The sequence below is a fragment of the Aquila chrysaetos genome, chromosome 24 (assembly GCF_900496995.4).
Source record: "Aquila chrysaetos chrysaetos chromosome 24, bAquChr1.4, whole genome shotgun sequence".
In the NCBI taxonomy this organism is placed as follows: Eukaryota; Metazoa; Chordata; class Aves; order Accipitriformes; family Accipitridae; genus Aquila; species Aquila chrysaetos.
The window spans coordinates 687415-713378 of NC_044027.1; the positions used below are offsets into that span (position 1 = coordinate 687415).

At 57.9% G+C, this 25964-nt stretch overlaps 2 protein-coding genes across 2 annotated transcripts; both read left to right on the forward strand.

The window, feature by feature from the left end:
* Nucleotides 1-7539: 7539 nt before the first annotated feature.
* Nucleotides 7540-23343, forward strand: SLC16A1 (solute carrier family 16 member 1). Its single transcript, XM_030000046.2, has 5 exons — nt 7540-7653; nt 17247-17504; nt 20591-20734; nt 21282-22145; nt 22460-23343. The coding sequence occupies exons 2-5, from the start codon at nt 17288-17290 to the stop codon at nt 22735-22737; spliced, it is 1503 nt and encodes a 500-aa protein (XP_029855906.1). The 5' UTR covers nt 7540-7653; nt 17247-17287; the 3' UTR covers nt 22738-23343.
* Nucleotides 8548-16977, forward strand: LOC115335285. The gene is made up of 3 exons (XM_030000746.1): nt 8548-9026; nt 9085-9147; nt 16659-16977. The coding sequence occupies exons 1-3, from the start codon at nt 8548-8550 to the stop codon at nt 16846-16848; spliced, it is 732 nt and encodes a 243-aa protein (XP_029856606.1). The 3' UTR covers nt 16849-16977.
* Nucleotides 23344-25964: the final 2621 nt, after the last annotated feature.

Here is a 25964-nt window from a genome sequence, read left to right on the forward strand (position 1 = left end):
GACGCGGCAGCGGGCAGGTCCCTGATGAAGCAGCAGACGCTTCCCAGGGAAAAGCCACCTGCATCCCGCGCCGACCCTCGCTGCCGGCAGGGCATGAAATCCCGGCCTCCGCGGCAGCAAAAGGCAAAGTCCCAAAAGGCTGTACTGGGGCCAGGACTGCCTCCAGCTTTCAGTGTACTTTGGCGGTGCCGGACTTAGGCCTGTGTTTGTGCAGGGAAGGGACCTGACTCACTTCAGAAGGAACCGGCTCCAAGCGAGCCTTTGGGATGGGCTCTGGCCAGCGCCCGGGGCCCCGTCGCCTCCTCTCCCCGCTCCGCCGGCCAAGGGTGCTGCTCCCTGCTCCCTCCCTTCCAGGGCCTGGAACGATGCTGAACTGGGCCCTGGGAGGGAGCAGAGCCCACGGGCTCCCCCACCTCTGCCTGCAACCAGGGGCTGCTCCTTGTCAACAGCAAGACTGTCAGGGCATGCAGCGGCTGCGAGCTCCTCTCCGGGGATCTTTCCTCCAAACAAGCACGGTCGAACAAAGCCGGGGGGACAGAGGCTTTCCTGACATTGTCAGTCCTGGCTCTTTGGGAACGGAACAAGTGGGGTTTTGGAACAAGCAGCACAAATGTGTATTTACATGTGCACACAATAGGTCGTGTGCTCACCAGCGCTGAATGGGAGCAAACCACGGCTGTTCTGCTGCCGGGTCCTGCCAGCAAGGGAAAGACTGAAACAGCAGCACCGATAAACTCAGCCACGAAGAAACTGCCAGCACACAGAGCCTGCATTTGCTTTCCTTTCACCTGTGCTCGCCTTCATGCAGCCTGCAGGGTTGTGGGTGAATGGCAGGGTATTTTAAAAACGCACCTGCATTAGAGCAGCCTCACCGCTCCTCCAAGCTGTGCTCTACTCTCCCCCGTGCCCAGTAATCTCGGGGACACAGAGCACAGCAGTGCTCAGTGCCAGCATGCCCTGGGACACCTCTTGGTGCAGCCGTGCTTGGGATGCTGCCAGGGAAGCAGTGGCTGCAGAGAAGGGGGCAGGCGGCTGCTCCAGCTGGGGCGTTGCTGGCATGGCATGGCGCAGGTGCTGCCTTTCCCTCCCTTTTCATTACCTGATGGGCACTGGCAGGTTATTTTGCAGGGACTTACAGGTATTGAGCCAGCCCAGAGAGGGAGAGCAGGGCTGGATGGTCCCATACTGCTGCCATCCCTGTGGGCAAGAGGGTCTGCAGGGTGCTGGGTGGGGGGACCTGGGTAGGGCTGCCAGGGAACAGACACACAGACTAATGTCCGCCCTGCCTCCCTGCGGCCCCCCGAGCAGGGTCACGTTCACTCAGCAGGCATGAATACGGCTCCAGAGGAGCTCCTGCTTGGACACCCAATCTGAACCATGAGGAGCTCACCCGAGGGCTCTGCATCCCCTTTACTGGTGCAGGAGAAAGCGAGCACATCCCTGACCTCCTCCCTGCAGCTTCTGCCTTTCCTTCCTGGTGGTCGCCCGGACACAAAGCACCCCAGGCTGGGCAGTGTCTGCAGCATGGGGCTCTGCACTGGTGCTGGCACTGGTGCTGAGGGAAAGGGCTCGGTGCCTCCTCCGAGGACAGATGGGTGCTCAACCCCTCGGGGCTGCACACATGGAACCCCAGGGCAGCAGGCACGGCCCGCTCTGCAGGTGGCTTCCTTCCCAAGTGCCTGCCAGCCCAGCCGTCCTGGTTCAGCCGTGCGCTGGCAGTCCGGGCTTCCCAGGTGCAGTGGCAGGAGCAGGCTCCTTGCCGTCCATGACCTGTGCGCTCAAGCCAGGAAATCCCAGCCCTCTGGTACTTGCCAGGCTCCAGGTTTAAAAATACTTAAGGAAAATAATCCTCCAGTCTCATTGAGGCCAAAGCAATTTTGGGCAGGTTTCAGAACAAATACTGGGGGTTGTGTTTTGTCTGTTCTCGGCAGGCACTTGGCTCAGCGCTCGCTGCCTCCCCGGGGACTCGCGCAGCCGTGACGTCTTGGTGGCAGTCCTCGGCCATGTCGCGGCTCGGGAGTGGAGCGCGCCAGGCAAGACATCCACTGCGCATCGCAGGGCGGGAGCGCTCAGCCCCGCTTATCAGCCAGGAGTGGCCTGACAGCGGCTGAGGCCGTCTGCGGGGTTTGGGAGTGCGGCGTTTCACGCCCAGGTCCGTGGCACTCGCCCTGGCCACTGCTCGCCCTCCGCTTCAGCCTCCTCCTCCGTCAGCAGCACTCGGCAGAGCCCTGGAGTCTGCTGGCCCTGCCGCCCTGCCCCGCGGCTCCCCAGACTCCGCACGCTCACGTGCCAAAGCACGGAGCGCACCGGGCCTCCCCCGTGATGCCACCAATCTGGGGAGCACTGGGGGCTGGCGGTCACTGGAGGCAGCGGGAACAGCTGCCCCAGCGCTGCGGGCAGCCCTGTGCAACTGGGCGGTGGGAGCAGTGCACCCGGGGGCCGAGAGGCAACTCCGCAGGCGTCAGAGCCAGCTGGGCAAGCCCCGTGCCGGGAGGAAGGCAGGCTGCCTACAATCCTCTTGGCCCTCAGGCTGCCTGCAGTCCTCTCCCTTCCTTTTCACACCTCTGAGAGTGCCCCAAGCTTCCCCAAGATGACGCAGGACCAAAAATTTCAAGTACTACAGAGAGGAGCCGGGCTTTGTACAACATCTCAAGGAAACAGCTGCTACAGACGCTGCAAAGCAGGACCAGAGCTGGAGAGCAGCCTGGAGCTCCAACTTATCCCCGTGGTGATGCTACCCTGAGACCACTGAAGGTGCTGTCCTCCCAGAAGCAACCCAGTCACCAGCCCCACCAGCAGTGGAAACCGATCCTAAAGATGCATCCTGTGGAGAGGGAGAGGTGCTGCAGCTTATTTGAAGTTCAAGAGACACGGCCATGAATGCCACCAGCCTCTGACAGCTGGGGATCACGCAAGGCAGGCTGTGAAATAAGGTGGAAACAGGCTCCCTGGGCAGGGATACAAGGGAGAGAAAAATGCAGATAAGGCAGTGTTATTGACATATGAAGTTATTTGGTGCAGGATATGGTTAAATTATTTGCAGAACCCCCACCTTTTCCTCCCCACCCCAAGAACAGGAATAGAGTCATTAAAACAGCATGTTCTGGGACAGTGGTGATCCCACGGGAGAGCTGTACACGGTGAGAAGTACGCCCACCACCGTAGCCTGACCTGGTAGCCCTGCCTCTTTCCTCAGGTGTCCCCACCTCCGCCAGAAAGGTTTTTGAAGAAGACGATCCCAGCATCTGGTGTATGTAGCAGAACAGGATCTCATGCTGGTCAGACTGGTTTGGGTGACCCCAGCTCGAAGAGGACAGCAGTGTGGCTGGGCTGCAGTTGGGTCTTCATCCACCAGCATCACCCTGAGGACGGGGCCTCTGTGTCACCTACAGCACATGGTGATGCCCCATCCCAGCAGTCTGCACACTTGTGAAGGTGCAGTCGCTCCCTGGGGTGAGATCTGCCTCCAAGCAGAGGACTGAACCCCTCCTGCCAGGGGGGGTGTCAGCCCCCTCCCCTGCCTGCGCAGAGGTGCTGACAGCGCCTGCTATAGCCCCTATAGGATGGGCTGCTTACTTGAGCGGAGGACTGGCGCTGCCAAGATGTGCTTGTCAGGCGGCCAGTATGTGGGAAATGAAGAAGGAGAGCGTGGAAGGAACGAGTCACTGCACTGGGAGCATATGGGATGGCAATCTGCAGGGAAGGACGGCAGCCCCCACACTCCCTGAAGAGCGAGCGAGCGGAGACCCTCCCGAGTCCTCACAGAGCAGCGAATTAGCATTGGAAAGCACATCAACCAGCATCACTTTCCTCTGGCTCCAGGGATGGCAAGGGAGGAGGAACAGAGATACTATTTCTTGTGCCAGATAAGCTCCCTGGTAAAAGGTGACACGCGGGTGTATGCTGCAGCACGAGGGGCCCACGGAAAGGAGCCAGAGAGCGCTCACCCCAGAAGATGAGGAAGAGGCACAGTGCAAGGGTCAAGGGAGAACCACAGCATATGTGTGACATCTCTTAATGTTTGCTATGTGGTCCCCATGCAGTCAAGGATCCCTTATTTCTAGGCAAGCTTGCCAAGGAAAGCATCCTTCTCCTGGCAGTGAAGATCAGCTATGACAGCTGCTGGGGTGCAGGCTGGAGCCAGGCGTGCAGCACGGTGCAGCCTTGTCTTTCTTAGGCAAGACACAGAAAAGCCAGGCCAAAGCAACTGCAGCAGGCGAAGTTCTCCACAGAGCACAGTTACCCTCTTCCCATCTAGCAAGAGAGGGGCAAGCTGACCTGCTGCCACGTGCCTCTGACTGCCACCACCCCACGCCGTCCTCCTCAGCTCCCACTTCCCCGGGGCTCATGTGGAGGTGGCACTCATCCTTCGGTCAGGGCTCCTGGGAGAGACTACGTGAGATTATCCTCTTTCTGCTGGCCTCACATCATCTCATGCCCCAAATCACTGTATTTGTCTCACCACTCACTGGTCACACTGTGCCCCTACAACTGATTTGGACAAGGAATTAGCTCCGCTACCATTGGGTAACATGTATTGGGTGCAACTAGTGTGCTGAGCAAGTGTAAGATAAACCTCAGCTCCTCTTTATGCCGGCAGATGCCGGTCTCGCTGATGCAGTCACTAGTGTCTGGACCCGGGGGACTTGCGACCACTTTGCAGAGACACGACCTTGCTAAGGGATGGTCTGCGTCCCCGGGGGGACATGTTTGTGAGCCTGATGGCAGGTGGAGGACAGAAGAGCGAAAGGAGCCCAAATGGGGGAGAAGTGTTGACCTAAATGAGTGTAAAGACGACCAGAAGTGCAAAGGTTTTCTATGGTGTATTAGTGGCCATTCTGAACATCTTATCAGCAGACACTTTCTTCCTAAGACACATTATTTTCTAAACAATGACAGAGGTCATTACACCAACATACCCCTGAACAATATTGTGCCTTTATCATCCAACGGGGGCAGAACCTGCACGTTCCCTGAGGACAGCACTCCGACGCCTTCTCTTCCCCATCCGTTGTCATGAGGTCGCTATGATGGGTAAACTCAAAGCCTTGAAGCTCAGTTGAAGTGAAATGTGAATCCAAAAGTTCAGAAAACATTTTCCCAAAGCCTAGTCAGGAAGCTAGGATGGATATCTCAAAAGAACAGACTTTCCCAAGAGATTTCCAGTAATTCCTGGATTTGGACTCATGTTGTTACCTTTCTTATCAAGCAGGACATGCGTATTCATGACAGATGAGAGGGCTAGAGTTTTACGCCTGCTAGAGACATTAATTCCAAGAGAACCCAGAGCTAGTGATTGTATTTTAAGATTACTACAGGTCCTTGGTGTTTACAACGGGACACAGAAAACCTGAACTTGAATTGCTCTGCTGTGGCCTCTTGCACTCTGGAAGTAAAATGGTTTGGCTGTACCCGACTTTGAACTTGATTAGCGTCTACAACAAATGCAGCCAGTAGCAAGACTGCAAGGCTGCTTAGAGTTGCTTTTCAAGGACAGCTTTGTTGCCCAATATCCTGAAACAGTATCCTGTTTTCTTCACAAGAAAAAAATTCCTAATGGGATTAATATTAAATCCGTCTTTTAAAGGAGACAAAAATGCAGCGGCACAGAACAGAAGGGACTCCTTTCCACTTTCCACAAGATGGAGAAACAGCAGCAGCAGCAGCAGCAGCAGCAGCGGTGCTGTCCTACGGCTTCACACCTGCCCTTCCAGCCCATCGCTGCTCCAGCAGCTCCCTGCTCACCTGAGCTCTGCCATCCCTGGCCTCTCGTTTTGTGCATTTCTCTAAAAAACAGCCAAGCTGAGGGCGTTGTACAGCAACGCCAGAGAAAGCACACGGTCTCCGGCTGTCATACAGCTTCATTCATCCCAGCAGCGCTGGGTCTCCTCAAAGGTACTCAAAGGAAGCCCGTGTCCTGGCTGGGATCCCCCCGTGGCACTCAGCCCGGGCCGTGCAGAGCACTTGATCCTAGATGGGATGTTAAAAAATGGCAAAGCAAAGTGGCACTTTGAGTTTGATCCAAAATTGCCCCTTTGAATTATTATTCATCTTGTTGTCTAAGCAAAACAGAGTGCAGACCTCTCCCTGTTAAGTCACACAGCAACAGACATATGAAGAAAACTTCCCACCCACTCACTCTTTGGTTTACGGTGTCTTGCCTCAGAAGTGGGTGAATGAGTTTGTTGTAGTCCCTGGCCTTCTTTTATCAAGTGCACCTGGACCATTAAGTGCCTTGACATGCACAGAGCACACCCGTAAACACGCGACGGCGAGGAGCAGTGGTTTCCTTTGATACAAATGGGCTCGTACCTCCTCTGCAGCTGCTCCAGTCTCCATCTGCGGAGCGTCACTGCTGTTTCCCTTCTTTCCCTGTCTTGGCTCTGAGTTGAACTACACCACACTTCTTTGAGCTCTAAAACAAATTAGAGCATCAGACATGCGACCCAGAAGACAATTAGTGTCATTAGGCTGTGGGAGGCAGCAGCTCAGGAAAAACATTCCCAGGTAACAGTCCTTTTGTGCAGCATTTGGTACATGTGGGGAATGATGAGGACTCGCTGCATGGGCGCCACAGGTAGTTTTGCATTTAGAGGGTGAGGAGCTCTGCTTGGGATGGGGATGCGCTTCCAGCAAGGGCCTCTTGCGCACACCGAGGTGTGCCGAGCCCGAGCCCGTTTTCTCCCGCAATTGGGGGGAATGCCAATGGCATCCAGCTTGTCCTCGGCACCCGGCTGCTTGGGGCAGCGAGCAGGAGCCGTCTGTAGCAGAGGCTGCACGGGGCTTGCTCCGGCTGAAATAATTGCAGATACACCAGAAACATCCCCCACAGGCAGCGCACGTCACTTTTCCGTGGAAAAGCAGGCTGCCAGCTCAGGCTAGCAACAGTCAGAAATTTTGTGGTGAACACGTGAAGCACTGTAGTCAGGCAACCGGAGAGCTGATGGTTTTTAACGAAGACCCTCTGCAGCATCCTCCACCCAAAGGGAGCTGCTCCCGCGGCAGGCCGGGACTCCTCGGGAGCCGGGACGCGGCAGGGCCCGGCAGCGCGACGAGCAGCTCCCCGGCCGAGCCGGAGGGCAGGGCGCGGGGGGGACGGGACACCCTGCTCCCCCCGCGGGGCCCCCCACGGCTGAACACCCGTACGGGGCCACGGAGTAACTCTTGCGGGACACGAAGTCCCCGAGCCCACGCCGCGCCGCGCCAAGCGCCGGCTGCCTCCGGCCCGGCCTTCCGCCGGCGACCCCGCCGCCACCAAGGGCCCCTGGACACGCGCGGGACCGGCGGGGGCCGGGATCCGCGGGGGGACCGGAGGGGCTGGGGCGGCGGCAACCGGGGTGGGCTGCGCTCCCTCCCTCCAGCCCGCCCGCCGCCGCCGCCTTTTCCCCCCGCCGGCCCGGCGGGGCGGTACGTGCCCGGGCGCACGGCTCGGCGCGGCGGCCGATCCCGGGGGCCCACGGGGGCTGCCGTGGCGGCGCGGGTCGGGGCGGCGCGCACGTGGCGCGGCGGGTGGGGGGGTGGGGGGGGGGGCGGCGCTCGGCGGCGGCCCGACCCGCTCTCCGCTCCCCGCCCTCCGCGGCGCGGCGCGGCCCCTCCGCCCTTATAGCGGCGGGGGCGGGGGCGGCGGCACTCGGCCGGCGGCGGCACGCGCAGGTAGGGCCCGGCGCTGCGGCGGCCCACGTGGCGGGACGGGACGGGACGGGCGGGGGCGCGGGGTCGGGCCGGGGCTCCGGCGCTCTCCGGCTCCGCGCAGCCCGGGGCCGCCGCCGCTCCCGGCCCGGCGTGGTGGTCCCGGGCAGGCGGGGCTGCGGCGGGGCCGTGCCGGCGGCGGGTCTCGGGTCCGTACCTGTAGCCAGTCGCGCGTGGGCGCAGCCGGCGGCGCCGCCGGGCTCGGCGGACCGGGGAATTTCCCGCCGGCGGCGGGTCTGGCCGGGCCGGGCCTTCCGGCGCCCCCAGCCCGGGGGTGCACGGCGGCCCGGGTTTTGTTCCTGCGCTGACCCAGCCGCGTGGCTGAGGGTCCCACGCGCGCCCTGCCCGGAGCGACCCCGTTTGCGGGACGAGTCTCGTCCCCCCCAGCCTTCCCCCACCTCCCCCCGCCATCGCCATCGCCGCCCGGGCCGCCGGCAGCAGCCCCCCGTGGCCGGGTCCCGCCGCGGGCAGGGCCGCCCGCCCCGCGCCCTTGTCCCGGTGACCTCCCTCGGTGGGGCGCGGGCCTTGAGGGGCGATGGGCCGGGGGCAGCGGGGGGCGGCTGGTCGCCTCGGGGGTACCGGGGGCGGGGGGGTTCAAGGCCGGCGGGGGGTTGTCCTGTCCCTCTGGGTTCCTCGTCCCTCCGCCGTGGCGAGTCTCGTCCCCGGCGCGGCCGGCGGGGAGGGGGCCTGGCCGCTCTTGACCGCTCCCCACCGGAGGCACGGCCGGCTTGTTTTGGGGGGCTGCGCGGGAGGGTCCATCCGCACCGTCTTGCAGGCCCCCGATAGAGGTGGGGTGCAGGGGGAAGAGGCGATTAACCTGGGTGTCTGGCACCCGATAAGAGAAGAGGAGCTCCGGGGATGCGGCTCCGGCTGAGGTCCCCGGGAACCGCGTGGGAAGCGCGCCCTGCGGGCGAGGGTGGGTCTGCGACACCGCGGCTGGGAGGGGGCTCTCTCCCCTTCCCCCCCGGGCAGCCGTCGTGCGGAGCGCTGCTGGAGCCCTCTGCCACTGCGTGGGGATCGCTCCGCGATGCCGCTGCCCACTCGGTGCTCGCACCGGCCCTCGCGTGTTTCCCCTTAGCAGGAGCTGGACCTCCGGCGCTCGAAGTCACTCGGGTGGGCGAGTTGCCGCAGTCCTTCCAGCGACGTGACCGGCTGCTGGGGTCGGCGCTTGCGGGGAGGAACCCGCCGGACCAAGCCCCGGGAGGGGCGGCTTCTGATGCCCGTTTTTGCCCCCCCCAGCCCGCAGCCGCCCTCCGCGGTGCAGGCAGGCTACCGCCCGGCCGGCCCAATCCTGCGGTGATGGGCTGCCGGAAGCCGGGACCGCTGGAGCTCGCCGGCAGCCGGTGCGAGCTGGCCCTCGGTGGTGAGGGGCTCCTGCTCGCTGTGGCCTGGGGTCCGGGGACCGTGCTGTTTGAAGCCCGGTGGCCGCTGGCAGGTATTTGCTAGCCCCAGGATGAGGTGCTCGGGGAGCCGAGCAGGGCCGGGTGGCAGCTGGGCTCCTGGGGAGGGTGAGTGGGCCCCAGCGGACGTGCTGGCGGGGTGCTTCGCCCAGGGTGGGTGCCCTGGCTCGGGCCGGGGTCCCGCAGGCGAGGGGTGTGCGAATGCGTCACAAAAAGGTGAGCGGTGCTTGTGGGGTTGGAAGTTGACCTGAGAAAAGGGGATGAGCGGGGAGAGGAGAATCAGAAGGAAATTGTGGATAACTTGTGGCTGCAGTGGGAGGGGTGGGATTTGTGTCCTTCCCTGTGACAGCACGTTGCCTGGCTGCTGCATGGCCCCTTCTGCCCGGCTCCCACCATGCCCTGTGAGGTTGGGCACCTTGCACAAGGGTTGCCGATGTTTCTGGACTTTTAAGTTTCTTCTGAGGAGAAAAGATGGGGTTGGTTTTTTTTAGTTGCATCACAAGAAACCTGAAATCTAATGATACTGGTTTTGTGCTTTTCTGTGAGCCTTAAGCCTTTTTGTGGTGCACAAGCATCCTATTTTCATGCTAAGTGAGGTAATTTAGTGCTGGCTGATTCTCCTGGGTGTCTTTGCTCTGAGGTTTTCTTGGCTGTGTCTAGAAGGAAAGGAGCAGGGCTGAGAAATGGGCCAGTGCATGGAATAGCTGGTGTGTGCTGGGGGTGGGGGACGGACTCGGCCTCCAGGCACAGAGAAACCCCCAGAGCCCCTGGCTTTGTGAGAAGGGGCTTTCTCAATCTCAGATTAATCACTGGGGTGATGGATCTCTTAATTACAAACAAGTGGTTTGGTAATGTACCACAAACCTCCCTGCCCCAAAGTCACAGGGGTGCCTGTGCCCCGTCCTGGCCCCGCGGGGTGGGGGTGGGGGGGAAGTGTGAAGCATCGTCCCCTTCCCAGAAGGTGGTTCCTGAAAAAGGTGCAAATGGTTGCGTGTGCTTTCTATTGGCTCTTATCTCACGCAATTGGCCTGATTATCTGGCAGCTAAGGTGGAAAATACCCAGTGACTTGCACGCTATTATTTCGTATAACCTTTATGAGGAGTTGAAAAGCTGCACGTAGGCTAAGGGAGGCGAGTTGCATCCCATTAAGCACTATAGTGCTAATCTCATTGTTGCACTTTTATGGCTTTTCCTATTTCCTTCTGTGGAATCAGCCCGTAATACCAACTTTTAAGAAAGTGGGAGCCTCTCACCAGTAGTGTCTGTATGACTCACTTTCAAATGTGCCCTTAAAGCTGCTGCAGTGTAGTTGTACTGTAGCCAAAGATTCATGTGGGGCTGTAGTTAATTCCTGAAACCGCAGTCACCCGAGTGCTGCTGGGGCGTTGGTGAGAGTCTCCCACCTCCTTAACCAGTACTGCCTCAGCCCTGGTTTGAGGCCTTTAACAGAGCGATAATATGGCGGTGGCTGGGAGCAGACAGCTCAGACTCTTGCTCTTGGGGAAGAGAGTGGCAGTCGTGGTTTGATTGTAATGGCTGTGACTTTCTGGGGTTTTGCAGCCTCACACTACCCTGCTCTGCCCTGAAACCTGGAGTGGCTGCGTCCCTGGCTGGCGGTGCAAGTGAAAGAATGCCGATGCTATTCTGTACCACATTTTTCTCATTCTGAGGATTTCCTGGTGGGCACGGGACGTCCTGGGAGCGTTCCTGAGCACCACTGGTGTGGGGAGGATTGGCTCTGCTCCCTGGCAGAACATGGCTTGTGCTCGGGGTGGGACTGTGAAACCCTGCACAGGGGCTGAGAGGCCCCTGTCCCCTCCTGAGACTGGGGGGCTTGGCTGGCTCGGGGGGCTGACAGCCAGTGCTGCGGGAAGCCCTTCCCCTAGGGACAGGGGCATGAGCGGGGTCTGGGGCTGTATCGCCAGCAGTGCCTTTGCTCTGTCCCCAGTACCTCTGAGCTGGAGGGCAGGTGTCTTGTACTGTAAGGGCTGCGCTTCTTAAACTTGTGCCTTTTGGGTGAGTCCCTTCAAACCTGCGTGGGAAACCCCCCAGCAAGGCTGAGCCTTTCCACAGCCCTGCAGCTCCCCGGGCTGAAGCGCCGGCAGTGAGATGGGCTATGAGCACAGGGTGGGCAGCCACCAGCCCCGGCTGCCTGGGGATGAGCTGTCCTCTCGTGGGGCTGATTAGAGAGGGGGCTCCGGGTGCTGTGCCTGGGGTTGAAGCCGACATGAGCCCAGAGGATGCCTATAAGAGCTACTTCACACAACGTTCTTGTAACCCACCTGCAAACCCCTCCGGGTCCGCCTGCAGGGTTTTGGGTCAGAGGGCTCCGGGAGAGCCATTGCCACAGCCAGTTTCTGGTACAGAAATAAGCCAGGCTTTCTGCTTTGGTCTTGTTCATAGCTTGCTTAAACTTGACGCTTTCTCATACCAGTAAGACGCTTGGTCCTTGCTCTGACAGGCTGAGCATCACTGGTGCTAATAACCAGGCACGGCCGCCCAGGGTGGGACCTTGCCTGGTGTCTGTCCGGTAGGCAGAAATAGCTGCCCGTCTTTCTGTTTGGTGGGTTGTTCCCCGACAAAGCTCCTGACAAACCATCCCAACATCCCGCTTCACAAGGCGGCTCGCAGCCTTTCGCAGCCCGTGCACCGCGGCTGCCGCGCTGGGAGCCGTCCTCGGGTGGCCGGGGCGGGGGGGCTCTGGCCGCCTGAGAGACCCGTGGGCAGTGTCCAGGGAAGGCCTCTGGCCCTGCCCGGGGAGCGCCGGCCGCCGGCGGGGTGAGTGGGCCGCTCCGTGCCTCTGCAGGCTGGGGCTCGTGCCGGCGGCGGGGTGCAGCTGGGAGCGGGAGGAGGGCAGCTGCCGATGCTGCCTCTGCCAGCGCGGCCGCCGTGCCCTGTGGCGTCTGCCTGTCTGCGTGCCCGGGTTAGCTCACTGGGCTGGCAGACCGGGGCACGTCTGAGGGTGCGCTGGCCGTCCCCGGTGGGGAGAGGTGATGAGCGGGCTGGGCCGCTTCTGACAAAAACCTTGAGCTCAACCCGTGCGGGCTGCTGGCCTCGAGCAAACCCTGCCGGTGCTGCTGACCTCGCCTCACCCCACCAGCGAACGCTGCGGCTGAGCAGGACCTCAATCGACTATTGTCTTGGTGCAGAGCCCTTGCAAGTGCTGGGGAGTCACGTAGGCCATGTGCCGCCAGGTTAAACCCGGGCTATGGGTGCTCGCTGGAATTACAGCTCCACGCTTAATGCTATAAACCTGCTTAAAACTGGTGAAAGTGGTGTCTCATTAGCTCATAACAATCTCTATTTCATCTTGCTTCTGGCCAAAAAAAGGCCAAATTTGAAGCTATAAAGTGTTACTGGCTGTAAACAGCTCGCGATTGCCAACACCTCCATTTATTTCCCCAGCGGTAAGTACGAGGTCTCAGTTTAGTTTCAGGGATCAGAAGAGATGCTCGGGGTCCGCTGGCTTCCCACGTGGACAAGTCTCCCACGGGGGTGTTTATGGCCCCGTGCTATCCCCACCGCGTGTTGAGCACTGGAAGAGCCTGTTGCTGTGAACTGAGTTTGGGAGGCTGGGGTGGGGAGGGGTAGATGTGTTTCAAGCTCTTGTTTGGATAATGCTTTGGGACAGGGCTGGTGGGAATGGGTGCTTGCCAGGCTCCCGGGAAGCAGCATCCCCATCCCGTGTCCCTCCCCTCTGCTGGGGGCTCGTGGCGGGAGCCCCCTTGGGGAGCATGGTCTGGTGCTGCTGGCAAGGGGCAGCTTTGTGCTGCCTTGTGCCCGTCCTGCCTGGCCTGGACGTTTCAGAGTCGGCATTCGCTGGCCAAAGGCCGGGTCCAGCTGACAAAGGCACGAGGAGCCCAAATGGCTGTCGTACAGCAGAGACCTCCCTGGGGATCTTGCGGCTGCTGAGATCCCGCTCCAGACATCGCCACATCCCTCTCTGGAGCTGGGAGAGCGCAGGAGGAGCAGATGGCCGGGAGTGGAGGCAGCCTGGCTGCAGCAGTGCTGGGACGAGCTGCCATGGACTTCACGCCCGCCAAGGAGGAGCGTGCCGAGGTGCCGGCTGAGCCTTTGCCTGCAGCGGCACAGGACAGCCCTGCCAGCCTGTGCAAGCTCCGGGGCGGTGATGGGCTGTGGGAGCAGAACCTGGGGCTCTGCCACCTGCCCTGCAGCCGAGCGAGAAAGCCTGCCCTGCTCCAGCCTCAGCTCTGCCAGCCTCTCCCGAGTGCCCTGCTCCATGGGAAGGGTTTTGCAAGCTCACACGGCCCCAAATGCCGGGTGAGTGTATGCCCGGCGTAGGAAAGCCTTGAGCTGGAGGGATGTGCGAGGGGAGGCAGAGGCACGTGGTGGCTGGGTACAGCCCCCTGCGTGGGCAGGGGACGTCCTGTCTTCCTCTGACCCTAAAAAGGAGCAGTGTGAGGACACTTTCATAAAGGGTTTGCCCCAGAAATATTTTGCGGCATTTGCAGCACTTTATAAATGTGAGCCTCTGTCTTTCTGCTCTGGAGTCCTGCCAATCCGGGGCTTTTAAAAGCGCAGCAATTTGCCGCATTATGTAACTAGAAGTCTTGAAATCTTCCTATTCCAGGACCCTCCAGAGAAGGGATAACAGTGCTTGTGCGTAGGACCTAGGAGATGGAAAGGGTTTTAGTCTTCTGTGGGATCTGTTTCGAGACGATACAGTCCTCATTGCCTGAGAAGCCTCAATTCCTGCTCTTGCCATTGCTGTGCAGAGGAGGGTTGCTGTAGGCTACCCATTCCTGCGGATTAGTCAAGACGTTTACGGGGAGCAGATGTGATACTTGCAGTCATTACTTGGTCTCATCAGTCTTAATTACTGCAAATATGGTTATTTTATTTCCTAATAGGGCAAACTGTAGCTGGCTGCCTGGCAGCTGTGAATTTGATTTCCAAACACGTCTTACACGTTGCAGCTCTTCCAAAACAGAGCTGTAAATGTCATAACTATGTTCTGGGTGTTTTTTTTTAATTTGTTTTTGGGTTTTTTTTTTTTCCTTTTTGCAAAGGGAAGGGAAGCTTTCCAATTGAACTGGCTGCCTTACATGTGCTTTTTTTTTTTTTTCCCTCTCTCATTTGAAACTACTTCTGTGTGGGGGCAAGGAGGAAATCGGCAAGAAGCCTTAATGCGGTTGAAGGAAGAGCTTTCTAAAACTGGTCTTTCTTAATAAGGATTTTCAATGAGTCAGGGAAAAATGTTGTGGCATGCAGAACTCATCATGTAAACCCTCTGGCGTCAGGCTTTGGGAATCTTGCTTCATGGTCTCAAACCTTGTTCAGTTCAAGGTTTTTCACTGTGCCTCAGCAATGCAAGAGAGGTCATGTCTAACCCGCCAAAAGTCTTTTATTTTATAGAGAGATGCCACCTGAGCACCCGCAGGAGGAGAAATGCTGCTTGCGGGGAAAGAACAAATAGATGAACCAAGCCACAGTAATTTTGGTGCAGTCGAGCTCCTCGGGAGCGGTGGAAGAATTAAACCTGTTTGTGTGTCTCAGGAGCAAAAGGGAAAAATCCCCAACACCTCATCAGCACCCCCCAGCTTTTGATTCGGATAGCTTTTATTGCCAGTAGTTTTCATTAGCGCTAACAAGTAGATTGTATTCCTTGCTGGTCATTTTTATTGCCAACACCTGGTAGTCTCATCTCTTAAAAATGTTTTGGACAAGTCAGTGTAGTTAGATGATACTTTAAAGTTCACTGAAAGCTGTGAAAGCTCAGTATGACTCAAAGCAAGAGGTGGCTGGAAACTCCAGTGTGCAGCCCACGTGGGGAAGTGATGTTAAGCAAAACCCAGTGTTCATAATGGCTTTTCAGAAAGAGCATGATGGGTGGGTGAGCTGCTCCCCATACCAAGAGGCCAGAGGTACCTGGTGAGCCTCTGCAGAGCCTGGCACCTTCCTCTCCGACTGCCGATGCCAGGCTGGTGCCTGCGGGTGTGTGCTGGCTGCAGGCTCTGCTGCGGGGGCTTGCCTGCAGCTGGACCCCGCTGGTGGGGGCTTGGCCCAGCCCGGCTGCGGTGCCTGGGGGTCCGAGAGAGGAAATCAGCTCCGCTGGCTCCTGGGCATAGTTCAGCCTCGGACGTGCCTGGGGCAGCGTCTTGTAAATGATTCCTTTGTTGGAGCAGCAGGGTGGCTCGGATCTGCTCGTGATGGTCATGTGTCGCACTGGCTGGGATGCAGGAAAATACTCTGCCAGTGAAAAAAATCGGTGTCTGGGTCGGGCTAAACCAGTCTTAGCGGCTTACAGAAACCAGCCTCCCGTGCTTTGCTTCCTCTTGCCTCGTGTGGGTCTGAGGCATCACCTGAGCTCGTCTGGGTGTCGGGTGGCTCTGGCAGACCCGCTGCTGTATCAGGTAACTTTGCCTCCGGTGCCAGGTGGGAGCGGGGGCTCCCTGTGGCTCGGGGCCACCAGCGGTGCTTCAGCTGGGACACCTGGATCCCGGCCTCGGATGTGCACCGAAGTGACACGTAGCAAGCGAAAACAAGGCGGGCGCCCACAGTACTGTGTGGTGTGCCGAGGGCACAAGGGGACGTGCCAGGTAGATGCTGGCATGTCAGCAGCTGTGGATGAGATGGTAATCGCTGTGAGCCTGAATGGATGCGTGCTATAAATAGGAGGTTGCACCTCTCTGAGCCAGCACGCTGCTTTGAAGTTGTCACTGTGCCTGGTGTGACCCGTGGGAGCTCTGGAGACAGCTCTCCTGCTCGGAGGCGGCTTTTTATTCCAGTGGAAACCTGAGCAGCAGAGCAGAGAACTGCAGAGCAAGGGGTGGGCTCTGGAAAAGGAGCCCCATGTTCCCATCTTGGCTGATGGTTCTTAATATGGGTGGCTGGGGGGGTGGGGTGTCTCTGGCTGTGAGGCCAGGGAGGGCCACGGGGCATCAGAAAGTGTGTTCTAAAATCTGCGGGGGCACACAGGAGTTCCGGGGACTGTAGTGATTCCTGTTGCTTTGCATATTGTAAACCACGTATGTGAGCAGCTGCTCTGGTTGCGTTTCCTCCCTGGGACGGCTTGTGCTGCTCTCTGCTGCCTGAAGCAGCCTTACTTTCTGAGTAACCGCAGCTCCAGGGTGTGAGCCAGGCGTGCGGCAGCTGCAGCATGGGGAAGGTGGGAGCAGCCTGACTCTGCTGGTCTCCGAATTGCTCCAAATCGGCCTCTCTAAGGGGATTCCACACTTTAGCAAGCCTGGATGACATTTCCCCATTTATTTTGTTTTCTAATCCCTTCTGGTTTTGAGTTTTTAAGGTGAATTGTTTTTTACACTTGGGGTGCTTTTGTGAAACCCACCGTAGCCTTTTCGGTAGGGGAGGAGGGTTTGGCCGCAGCTGGGTCAGGGTTACCGTGCTGGGGCCAAGCCCCTGGGGAGCTGGGTGGGCTCTGCCGGGGCTGGGGCTGCTCTGGGCAGACCCACCTCCCCTCCCTGGGCAGCGGTGGCAGTGTGTGGGAGCCTTCCGCCGTCACCTCAGGCTAGGTTTAGCCACAGCCTGTGGACCTTCAGGGCTGGCAGGTGTGCTGTGACACCTGCCTGCCTGCTCTTTCTTTGCAGAAATGGAGGTGTCCTGGCTCATGCACATGGACTTATTTCCCCTGCTGTGTCTGCATTTAATAACCTGGGTGTGCTGCTCCTGCTCCGGGTGGCCCAGGGCTTGCCAAGATTCCACGGTGTGCCGGGGTGGTGCTGGGATCGCGCTCCTGGAGGAGCTGCAGGGGCTCTGCCCCAGGCAGGCGAGCCCTGACCAGACTGGCCGCTGCCCTGCTCACCCCTCCGCAGGTCCAGCCCTGTGCTGCCGGTAGCCCTGCCCGCTTCACTGCTCTGCTCTCGCTGCTGCTGGCTAGGACATTGCCCGCCCTTTTCAGCTTAGGACAGGGTATCACGTCTTTGTTGCTGATAAATACCTGCTGGCCAGGGCTCTTAAAGGCCAGCCGCAACCTAAGCATGTGTTTTGGGACAGCGTTATGAGGCCGGTGTGCTGGTGAGCCCCGAGTGCTCGCCTCTTGATGAGCTCTCCCAGAGATGGTCGGGCACTGGTGCCATGCCAGCCTCGAGAGCAGGGCTCGAGCGGTGCCGTTGCATGCTGGGGAGCTGGGATGCAGCCATATTCTTTCAGCTGAGGCAATACTTTGTCCTTTGCAGATCTTTGAACCCCAACTGAGTCATCGCCAACTTGGTTCAAGATGCCACCGGCCATCGGAGGCCCTGTGGGATACACTCCTCCTGAAGGAGGATGGGGATGGGCTGTGGTCATCGGAGCCTTCATCTCCATTGGGTTTTCCTATGCCTTCCCCAAATCCATCACCGTGTTCTTCAAAGAGATTGAGGTCATCTTCAACGCATCCAGCAGCAAAGTCTCGTGGATCTCCTCCATTATGCTGGCTGTTATGTATGCAGGAGGTAAGTGGACTGGAGGCAGCAGTACACGTGCTTGTGTGTCCCAGTACAGGATGCAGCTCTGCTGTTGGGTCTGATTATTTGCACCTTGCTATAGTGACAACAACTGAAACTTTGTTAAAAGTTGGAATTCTCTCCTTGAGAGCAAAACTTCCCTTCACGAGTTTGCTTGACGGAGGTTGCTCAAAAAGTTCTATTTAATGCCCAGAATGCAAAAACCAGGTTAATCTGTCCTCCTCTGCAAAGCTGTAAGTAAAATCTTTCCGGGGAATTATGACTTGTGTAATTCTGCCCTTGTCCTTGTTACGGTGCGCTGCGGGCTCTGTCTGCTTCCAGTGCCTGCCTGAAGGCCAGGGGAGGTGCTGGGCCATATGTAGGAGCCCCGCTCACGGGATCGTTTTCTTTTAGATAAGACATCGATTTTTTTATTTTGTTTGTTTGTTTCCAGCAAACAGTGGCTGTATCTAGGGATCTGTCCCCAGTTTCTGGTCAGCTCTGTGTTCTGGAGTGCTCTGAAACCTGGCGCTGCCTGTTCTTCCTCACTGGTGCCGAGCAGCGCCGTAGGCAGCTTGTGCTGTTTGAGGGTGGCAGTGTGCACTGGAAGTAGAGACATGAGCAGAATAAAGCAAAACTACTTAAACTGAAGCAGCTCCCCTCCCCCATCCTTCAGAAACTGCTTCTTGGAGTCTTTTAATCCCCAAGCTGTGTGCTTTGTGGTTGTCTGTAACCAGTGAGGAACAGGCAAGAGTGCTCCCCGCAGGGTGATGTGTTCCCAGCCCTCGCCTCGCCGGTCTACAAACCTTGGTGTCTTGTACCCACCTGCAAACGCAGCTTTGCACTGGGTCACTCGGCTGAAAGAAACTCTTATTGGGAGCCTGCTGTTGTGTCCACTTCAGAGGCAAATCGGAGCTTGTACTGCTGCCATCCCCAGCTGGCGAACTGCCCGCGTCCTCGTTGCATTTGTGCATCGAAAGGAGCTGACGTCAGCGCCCGGCTAAGCACGAGGCTTTTCCTTTGGGGAAACAGGCTCGGCTTTGTCCTCGCTCAGCTAGCGAAGCGACCAGCACATTTCCCTGCTCCGATGTTATAACAAGCTTGTAAACCGTGTAACTGCCTTAATGAGACTCAATCTGGGCCATTCCTCCTCTCCTAATAGCTCAGAGCTGATTCCTCTGGGTGCCCCAGGGGCAGCTCTGCTCGCCAGCTGCTTTAATCCCAGCAGCTCGCCGGTCTGGAAACCGCTTGCCCGTAAGCTGGCGGCAGGGATGCTGAAGGTACCCCAGACCTGCCCAGGTGCATCCCCCAGCTGCCGGAGCACGGGAACATTCTGCTGCCCCACTCACTCGTTCTAGGGCTCCTGCAGCCTGAGCCCAGACCCTTTGCAGGGTCTGAATCGCACTGGAGCGGTCACAGTGCGCATCCTATTCTCCCTGTCCTCCAGGTCACCTTCCTGCAGGACCTGTGGGCTTGCTTGGAGGCAAAAAAAGTAGCTTATGCTTTGGCAAAACATGCTGGGCTGATGGTATCTTGCAGAGCTGGGGTAGCTCCTGTCCTGGGCAGGGCTGGCGGTGGTGGAGCAGCATGTCCTGCAGCCTCATGCAGCCGCCCCATGCAGTCACCATCAGGGTACATGGATGTAATGATCTCATGCCCTTTGCTCAACTCCACATTTAGGATTAGGGAGGACTCTGGTTCCATTACTTACACTTATTTCACAGCATGAATAATCAAAATAGATCTGCTAACATTTGGTCAGAAGTGCTTCATGCAGATCTGTAAGATAGGAGTGGGTGTGAATTTTTTTTTTTCCTTTTTAATTTAAAAAAAAAAAAAAAAAGGCGGGGGGGGGAAATTGCCACCAGGGTACATGATGCTGCCCAGCCAGGTAGCTTCCTGCTAGCTGCCCTTGGAGCCTGCTGCTTGAGACTGGATCTCCTGGAGGAAAGGCTGCTGCTGCCTGTAGACTCTGTCTGGGGGCATCATGTTTGCTGGGTTCAAGGTACAGGTTTTGCAAAGTGCTGAGTGCTCTGCGGGGAAGAGTGTGAGTTTGGGGTGATGTGACAGCCTCTGGGACCTGCTGCTGCCTCTCATGGCACCAGGGATGTGGCCCCTCCATGACTGCTGGTGGCAGCATCAGGTTGGAGCCGCTGGCACAGGCTGCTCTGGCTGGCACATAGGCACCACGCTGGCTGTGGAGAGTGGGATGCCACGGGGCTGGGGGCAGTGTCTGGCAGCAGGGCTTCTGTAACCTTCTCCAGGCTTTGTTTAAACTGGGCAGAAAGGTCAAGTAGAGTCTGAGGACCCATGAATAACATGTTGACAACCTTGCTATCTGTTAATGGCAAAACTAGGTCTGTTAATATTCAATGGATGTTCATTCAGTTTATTTAAATACATTTTAGTATCTGTAGAGCATGCTTTGCAGTATCTAATCACTGTTTGCTTTGGATTAAAGCTGATAATGAAGCACTTAAAAGGTGGGTGTGCAGAGCAATTGGGCTTGTCCTGCCTTAGGGGTAGCAGTGAAAACAGAAGCACCCCTTCTCCCCGGGGCGGCACGGTGCCACTCGTCCCGCGAGCCCTTGGGGGGCTTTGCCTGCGCCCCTCGAAGCTGTTTTTTTTCACAGCTTTGGTCTTGATCAGAAACCTCTCACTGGAGACAGGCAGTTGCTGTGTGCTTGCTTTGCTGCCCAGACTCCAGCCTGTGCTGGGCAGGTGGCCATGGGCAGGGCAGAGCCCCCAGCCCAAAGGAGAGCACTGCGTGGGGCAGGTGGCTTTACCCCATGCCAAGCCCCTGTCCCTGGGCGGCAGCTGGTGTCCAGGCAGCTCCTGGTTTAGCCCACAGAAGGCAGCTTGCTCAGAGAAGAAGCCTCAGCTTTCTGTGCTCTAACCACATGTCACTCTTTTATCTCCAGCTGCCTCTGAACCTCCTGTCCTTTCCCCTTACCCCAATTCCCTCGCTGGGTGAAGTGTCACTCTGCGAAAGCTAGAAGCCTGTGGCAATAAACCTCCAGTGTGCTTGCATGCATCTGTTTTGTCTCTCGTGCAAAGATAACTCATCTCTGGGCATATCTCCTTCAACACCCTAGGTCCCATCAGCAGCATCCTGGTGAACAAATACGGCAGCCGGCCCATCATGATCGCTGGCGGCTGCCTCTCCGGGTGCGGGCTGATAGCAGCCTCTTTCTGCAACACGGTGGAGGAGCTCTACTTCTGCGTTGGGGTCGTAGGGGGTAAGTGATGGCTCTGCCCTAGGGGGGCTGCAACGGAGGTAAGTCCTCTCCTGAGGCAGCAAGAGGAGCAACTTAGACCCAGTAATTATTAGGGCATGTCTGTGGTGAATTTGCATAAATCCTGATTCCTGTTCCATATTCTAATAAGAGATGGCCCTGGTGACCTAACATGGGGAGACTGTACTAGTGACTCTACACGGGACTAGTATTTGGTACTGAGAATAGAGAGCATCTGTTGTTTCTGCCCTGGGTTAGGCTTGTGCCCAGCCAGTCGACATAAGGTTTGTCACGAGCCGGGGCGGTTCTCCCCTTCTGGCTCCTGAATTCCTGCGGGCGGCTTCTCTGCTGCCCTGGTGCCTCCTCCCAAGTCGGCAGCAGGGACCGAGTGCTGCTCGTGCAATTGGGAAGTCAGTACAGCCAAAACGGAGCTGTGAAACCCCCAGAACTGAAAGCCCACTCTCCGGCTCGTCCCACCAGCCCTTCTGCCGGTGCTGCTGGCTTGTGGGGGTGGTTGAGCTCTGAGCCCCTCGTCTCTCCTCTCCTTCAGGCCTTGGACTCGCATTTAACTTGAACCCAGCCTTAACCATGATCGGCAAGTACTTCTTCAAGAAGCGTCCCCTGGCTAACGGGCTGGCGATGGCAGGCAGCCCTGTGTTCCTCTCCACCTTGGCACCCGTGAACCAGCTCTTCTTTGGCATATTTGGCTGGCGCGGCAGCTTCCTCATCCTCGGCGGTCTCCTGCTGAACTGCTGCGTCGCCGGATCCCTGATGCGGCCCATAGGCCCCAAGCCAGATCAGCTGAAGAAAGAGGCTGCTAAGGAGGTGCTGCAGGAAGCTGGGAAGGCAGTGAAAAAGGACGACGGTGACACCGGCACAGACCTCATCGGTGGGAAGGCCAAGAAACAGAAGAGCACGTTTTTCCAGACGATCAACAAGTTCTTGGACCTTTCCCTGTTCACGCACAGGGGCTTCCTGCTCTATCTGTCAGGCAACGTGATCATGTTCTTCGGGCTATTCACTCCCTTGGTCTTCCTCAGCAATTACGCAAAGAGCAAGAAGATTGCTAACGAGTCTGCAGCCTTCCTGCTCTCCATCCTGGCCTTTGTAGACATGGTGGCCAGGCCTTCCATGGGACTGGTGGCAAACACCAAGTGGATCAGACCCAGAGTCCAGTATTTCTTCGCCATCTCTGTCATTTACAACGGGGTGTGCCACCTCTTGGCCCCCATGTCCACCACCTATGCCGGCTTCTGCATTTACGCCGGCTTCTTCGGCTTTGCCTTCGGCTGGCTGAGCTCGGTCCTGTTTGAGACCCTGATGGACCTGGTGGGAGCGCAGCGGTTCTCCAGCGCTGTCGGCCTGGTGACCATCGTGGAGTGCTGCCCCGTGCTTCTGGGACCCCCTCTGCTAGGTAGGGCGTGCTGTGCCCGGGGAGCTCTGCCCGGCCTCACCGAGCGGTGGCAGGTCCCTCTGAGCAGCGGGGCAGCCCTTGGCGCTGGGGCTGGGGCGAGGGGGGGCGAGCGCTGGCCCTGAGGCTGCCCCAGCATCTGAGGGATGGCTCAGGAGGTGGGGGCTGAGCCCCTGGCACCGGGTGGGCGAGCAGGGGCTGGAGGAATAAAGGACCGAAGCTTAGGGTGATGGGCATGGGCTGCTCTTGGGAGCATCTCCCCAACCTGGAGCAGTTCGGGGGGTATCTCGCTAAGCTGTCCCCTCTCTGTCCCTCAGGGAAGCTCAACGACATGTACGGTGACTACAAGTACACGTACTGGGCCTGTGGGATCATCCTCATTGTCTCTGGGATCTACCTCTTCATCGGGATGGGCATCAACTACCGCCTGGTGGCAAAGGAGCAGAAGGCAGAGGAGAAGGCGAGGAACGAAGGGAAGGAGGAGGAGACCAACATCGACGAGGCTGAGAAGCAGAAAGAGGCAAACAACGACGTGGCCCCCTCGCCTCAGAAGAGCGCGGAGGATGGTGTCAAAGAGGAGGAGAGCCACATGTGAGGGACCGGTCTCAATCCCGGAGTGTCGGGGAAGTGCCGCTGCCCTGGCGCGGCAGCTGGGGCAGCGCTCCGCTGGCGCTGGGCGGCCGTGAGAAGTGTTTAAACCAGGTGTTCATTTTTAACCAGGCTCTGAATTGTCTTTCCATCTGTGTTCAACAAAGGTAACAGGGCTACGCACACAGTATCCTCGTGTGTCGGGGGGCAGGGGGGCTTTTTATAGGCTGGCTTTTTAACAGTAACATGAATGTACTAATACGTGCCTTACAGTCTTCATATCTAGCTGAATCTGGACGAGCCTTAACTCTAAACCGTGCTTTAGCTCTGTATTCTGCTTGGGGTGGGGGTGGGGGGGCATATGCGTGTGTTTGGGGGAGTTTTGTTGTTAAAAAGCCATAAAAAGCAGGATACTGGATTTGTTGAAGCACGATGGGCTTCAGGGCCAGCCCCGGATGAATACTGCTTCACACGCTTCTTACCGCAGGCCCTCCGCGGAGGGGGAGATCCGGGCATGGGGCAGGGTGGTCTTCGGCTCCTGTGCCCGGTGCCTCCTGGCTCTGTAGGTGGTCTTTAGGTATGTTTTGAAAACACTTTAGCTACTGTAGTTCTTTAAAATCCCTCTTTTGTAGCTGTGCTCTCACGGGATATTGGGGTTGGAGAAGGACGGCTGCGCTTCACGTTGGGCAGAGTTGCCCGCTCCGGGGCCGCGGCAGTCCCTGTGCACCCGGCCCCTGCAGCCGAGCCCCCCGTGGGGAGGGCTGGGGTCCCCCCCTGCCCCCCGACTCAACCCTGGCAGTGCCTCTTCTCAGCCCAATACTGGGTGATGTGAAACGGGTGCGGACGCAGGGGCTCAGCTAGCGGTGCCGGGTCGGGGTGCCGGCCTCAGTCCTGCCATTGGGCTGTGCTGCCCGTCCCCTCCTTGGGGTGGGTTTCCACTGGAGCATCCCTGTGCTGTTCTGTTCACCCAGACGGGTGTTTTGGGTGCCTGACCCTGGGCAGAGCGGAGGGGCCGGGTGGGCCGGGTGGAGATGGTACATCCCTGAGACAGGCCTTCTGCTTTTGCTCTTTTATCTCTTAGAGAAACCTCTTTTACTTGCTTCTGTTCAACTGAGATCTTGAGGCAGTGGATGCCTTAACTACTCGCATCTAGGACACGTAAGGGGGAGGAAAGAATTTGTACGTATTTATTTTTTATTTTTTAGTGCTGGAAAATATCTCAACGTACGTGGAGCAGGTTAATGGCTCTCAAAGTTCTAGTAAATGTTGATCAGAAATGATGTAAGAGGCTGTTTTGGTTGTTTGTTTTTTTTTTTCAAATAAACTTGGTTTTTTTACAATTTACTCATCAAACGTTGAACTTCTTTTCTAGAATCACACTTCTGTGTGCCAGGTGATGTGTATTTAGGGTCAGTTTTGGGGAGAGGTGAGCAGGGCTGTGGCAGAGCCTGGGTGTCCACCCACTGCTCCAGCACTCCAAGGCTCCCACTGAGTGGGTCCTGCTGGCTGTGGAAGCTCATCCCCCTCCAGCGGGGGTGAGATGCCCCTTTCCCACCTCTTCAGCTGCAGGAGGAGGCTTTGGTTGGGGTTGGGATGGCTACAGGTGAGTGTCCCCGTGCACTCTGGTTTTAGAGACATTTCTGTTCCCCTGCCCTTCCCTACTGGATGCCTGTGAAAGCCTTGAGATCCCTCTTTATTGTGAGGGGGGGGTGGCCACACACTTCAATGTCTGTTTCATGAGTGATGGGCAGACTCTCCTGCTGTCTGTACTGTCTCGCTCCGTGAGCTGAGCAGGGCCACTGCTATGTGCAGCCAAGGGCCCTCCTGCCTGCTGGCCTGGCACTGATGGCAGCTGAAACCTAATGAGGGGGTAAACGAAGGTCTTTGTGATGGAGCTGTCCCAGGGTCCCTGGAGCCCCTGGCAGGGTCAGGCCCTGCACTGCTGCCGCTCTCCTTACGCTCCCTCTGCTGCGGGGTCACTTTGGGCTTTGTTTTGGTTGAAACCTCACAGAAAGCAGGCCACGTTTTTTTCATACTGTAGAGTAACTTTATAAAGCCAACAGAGCATTTTGTACAAAAGGATTTTGTTGTACAGTGCTGAGCTGTGATACTGTAAAGCCAAGTAATTCTATTTTCATAAATGGCATGTCTGCTGCAGCTGCAGCAACAGGTTCATGTTGCAATAAACCAACCTTGAGGAGCTTCCCCTGTTGTCCCTGTTTCTGTAGGTACGGACAGACCAGCTGCCAGCCCTGCCTACTCCCCTCTGCATGCGGGGTGGTCTCCGGTCAGGCAGGACCACCTGGGTGGGGGGCTGCAGCGGTGGGGGCTGCAGGAGGGGGTTTGGATGTAGCCTGGACTGCACTGCCGGGCTCTGGGTGTGTGGCTGACGGCCACCGTGCACTGACCGTGCTCGTGTTGAGAAAGCATCTGTCGTCCCCTGCAGCGAGGGCTGTGCTCAGCCCCTGCTCTGCTGGTGCCCGACCTCCTCCGGGGCAGTGGGGCTCCTGTCCGCCCTGGGCTGTGGTACTACCACAGCTCACGCAGGCTTTACCGTAACCAGCGTTGTCTGGGAGAGGCTTGCGCAGCTGGGGCAGGGTGCCAACCCTTCTTCTAAGGAAAAAAAATGTTTAGACAATTTCCTGCTGCTTGGACTTGGCTGGCTGGGAACACTTCAGTAGTAAATCCTCGGTTGTTTTATAAGGGCGGCCTCCATGCCCTGTCCCCTCTGTGCTGTCTGGAGCTGGGTGTCAGCCCTGTCTTGGCTCCGTGCCCTCTCCGGGACCTCCTGTGGGACTGCTCCTAGAATCCACTGCTGTGGAAGTGCAGGTGAAGGAGGAAGGGGTGTGCGTGGGTTCAGGAGGAGAAACTTGCTCTTGCCCTGTACTAGGCTATAAAGTGACTCAGTCTAGAAGTCGTATAATTGTCCTGCTTGTAAGGGCAGAGCGCGGGGGCCCTTGCTGCGTGCCGTGGCAGGGCTGGCACTGCAGCAGGGCGCAGGCTCTGCCCTGCAGCAAGCCTCTCCTCCTGCCACAGCCTGGCGGGGCAGGGGCTGTCTCTGTGCCCTGTTCCTCCCTCACGGCTCAGCTTGCAGAAGGAGCAGGGCTATATTTAGTCACATTATTTCTGTGAACAAAGGTATCTGCAGTGCTGGGAAGTAGAAGAGCTGTGCTCAGCTCCCAGAGTCCCTCACTGTCACCTACCCGTGAAACAGGAGCTAAAATAAGCCATAGG

Coding starts and splice junctions, on each gene's coding strand:
- SLC16A1 (XM_030000046.2), top strand. CDS start 17,288: ATGCCACCGGCCATCGGAGGCCCTGTGGGATACACTCCTCCTGAAGGA. Junction 20,735..21,281: donor CTGCGTTGGGGTCGTAGGGG/GTAAGTGATGGC, acceptor CCTCTCCTTCAG/GCCTTGGACTCGCATTTAAC. Junction 22,146..22,459: donor TCTGGGACCCCCTCTGCTAG/GTAGGGCGTGCT, acceptor TCTGTCCCTCAG/GGAAGCTCAACGACATGTAC.
- LOC115335285 (XM_030000746.1), top strand. CDS start 8,548: ATGCGGCTCCGGCTGAGGTCCCCGGGAACCGCGTGGGAAGCGCGCCCT. Junction 9,027..9,084: donor GGACCGCTGGAGCTCGCCGG/CAGCCGGTGCGA, acceptor GTGGCCTGGGGT/CCGGGGACCGTGCTGTTTGA. Junction 9,148..16,658: donor TTTGCTAGCCCCAGGATGAG/GTGCTCGGGGAG, acceptor CTTTCTTTGCAG/AAATGGAGGTGTCCTGGCTC.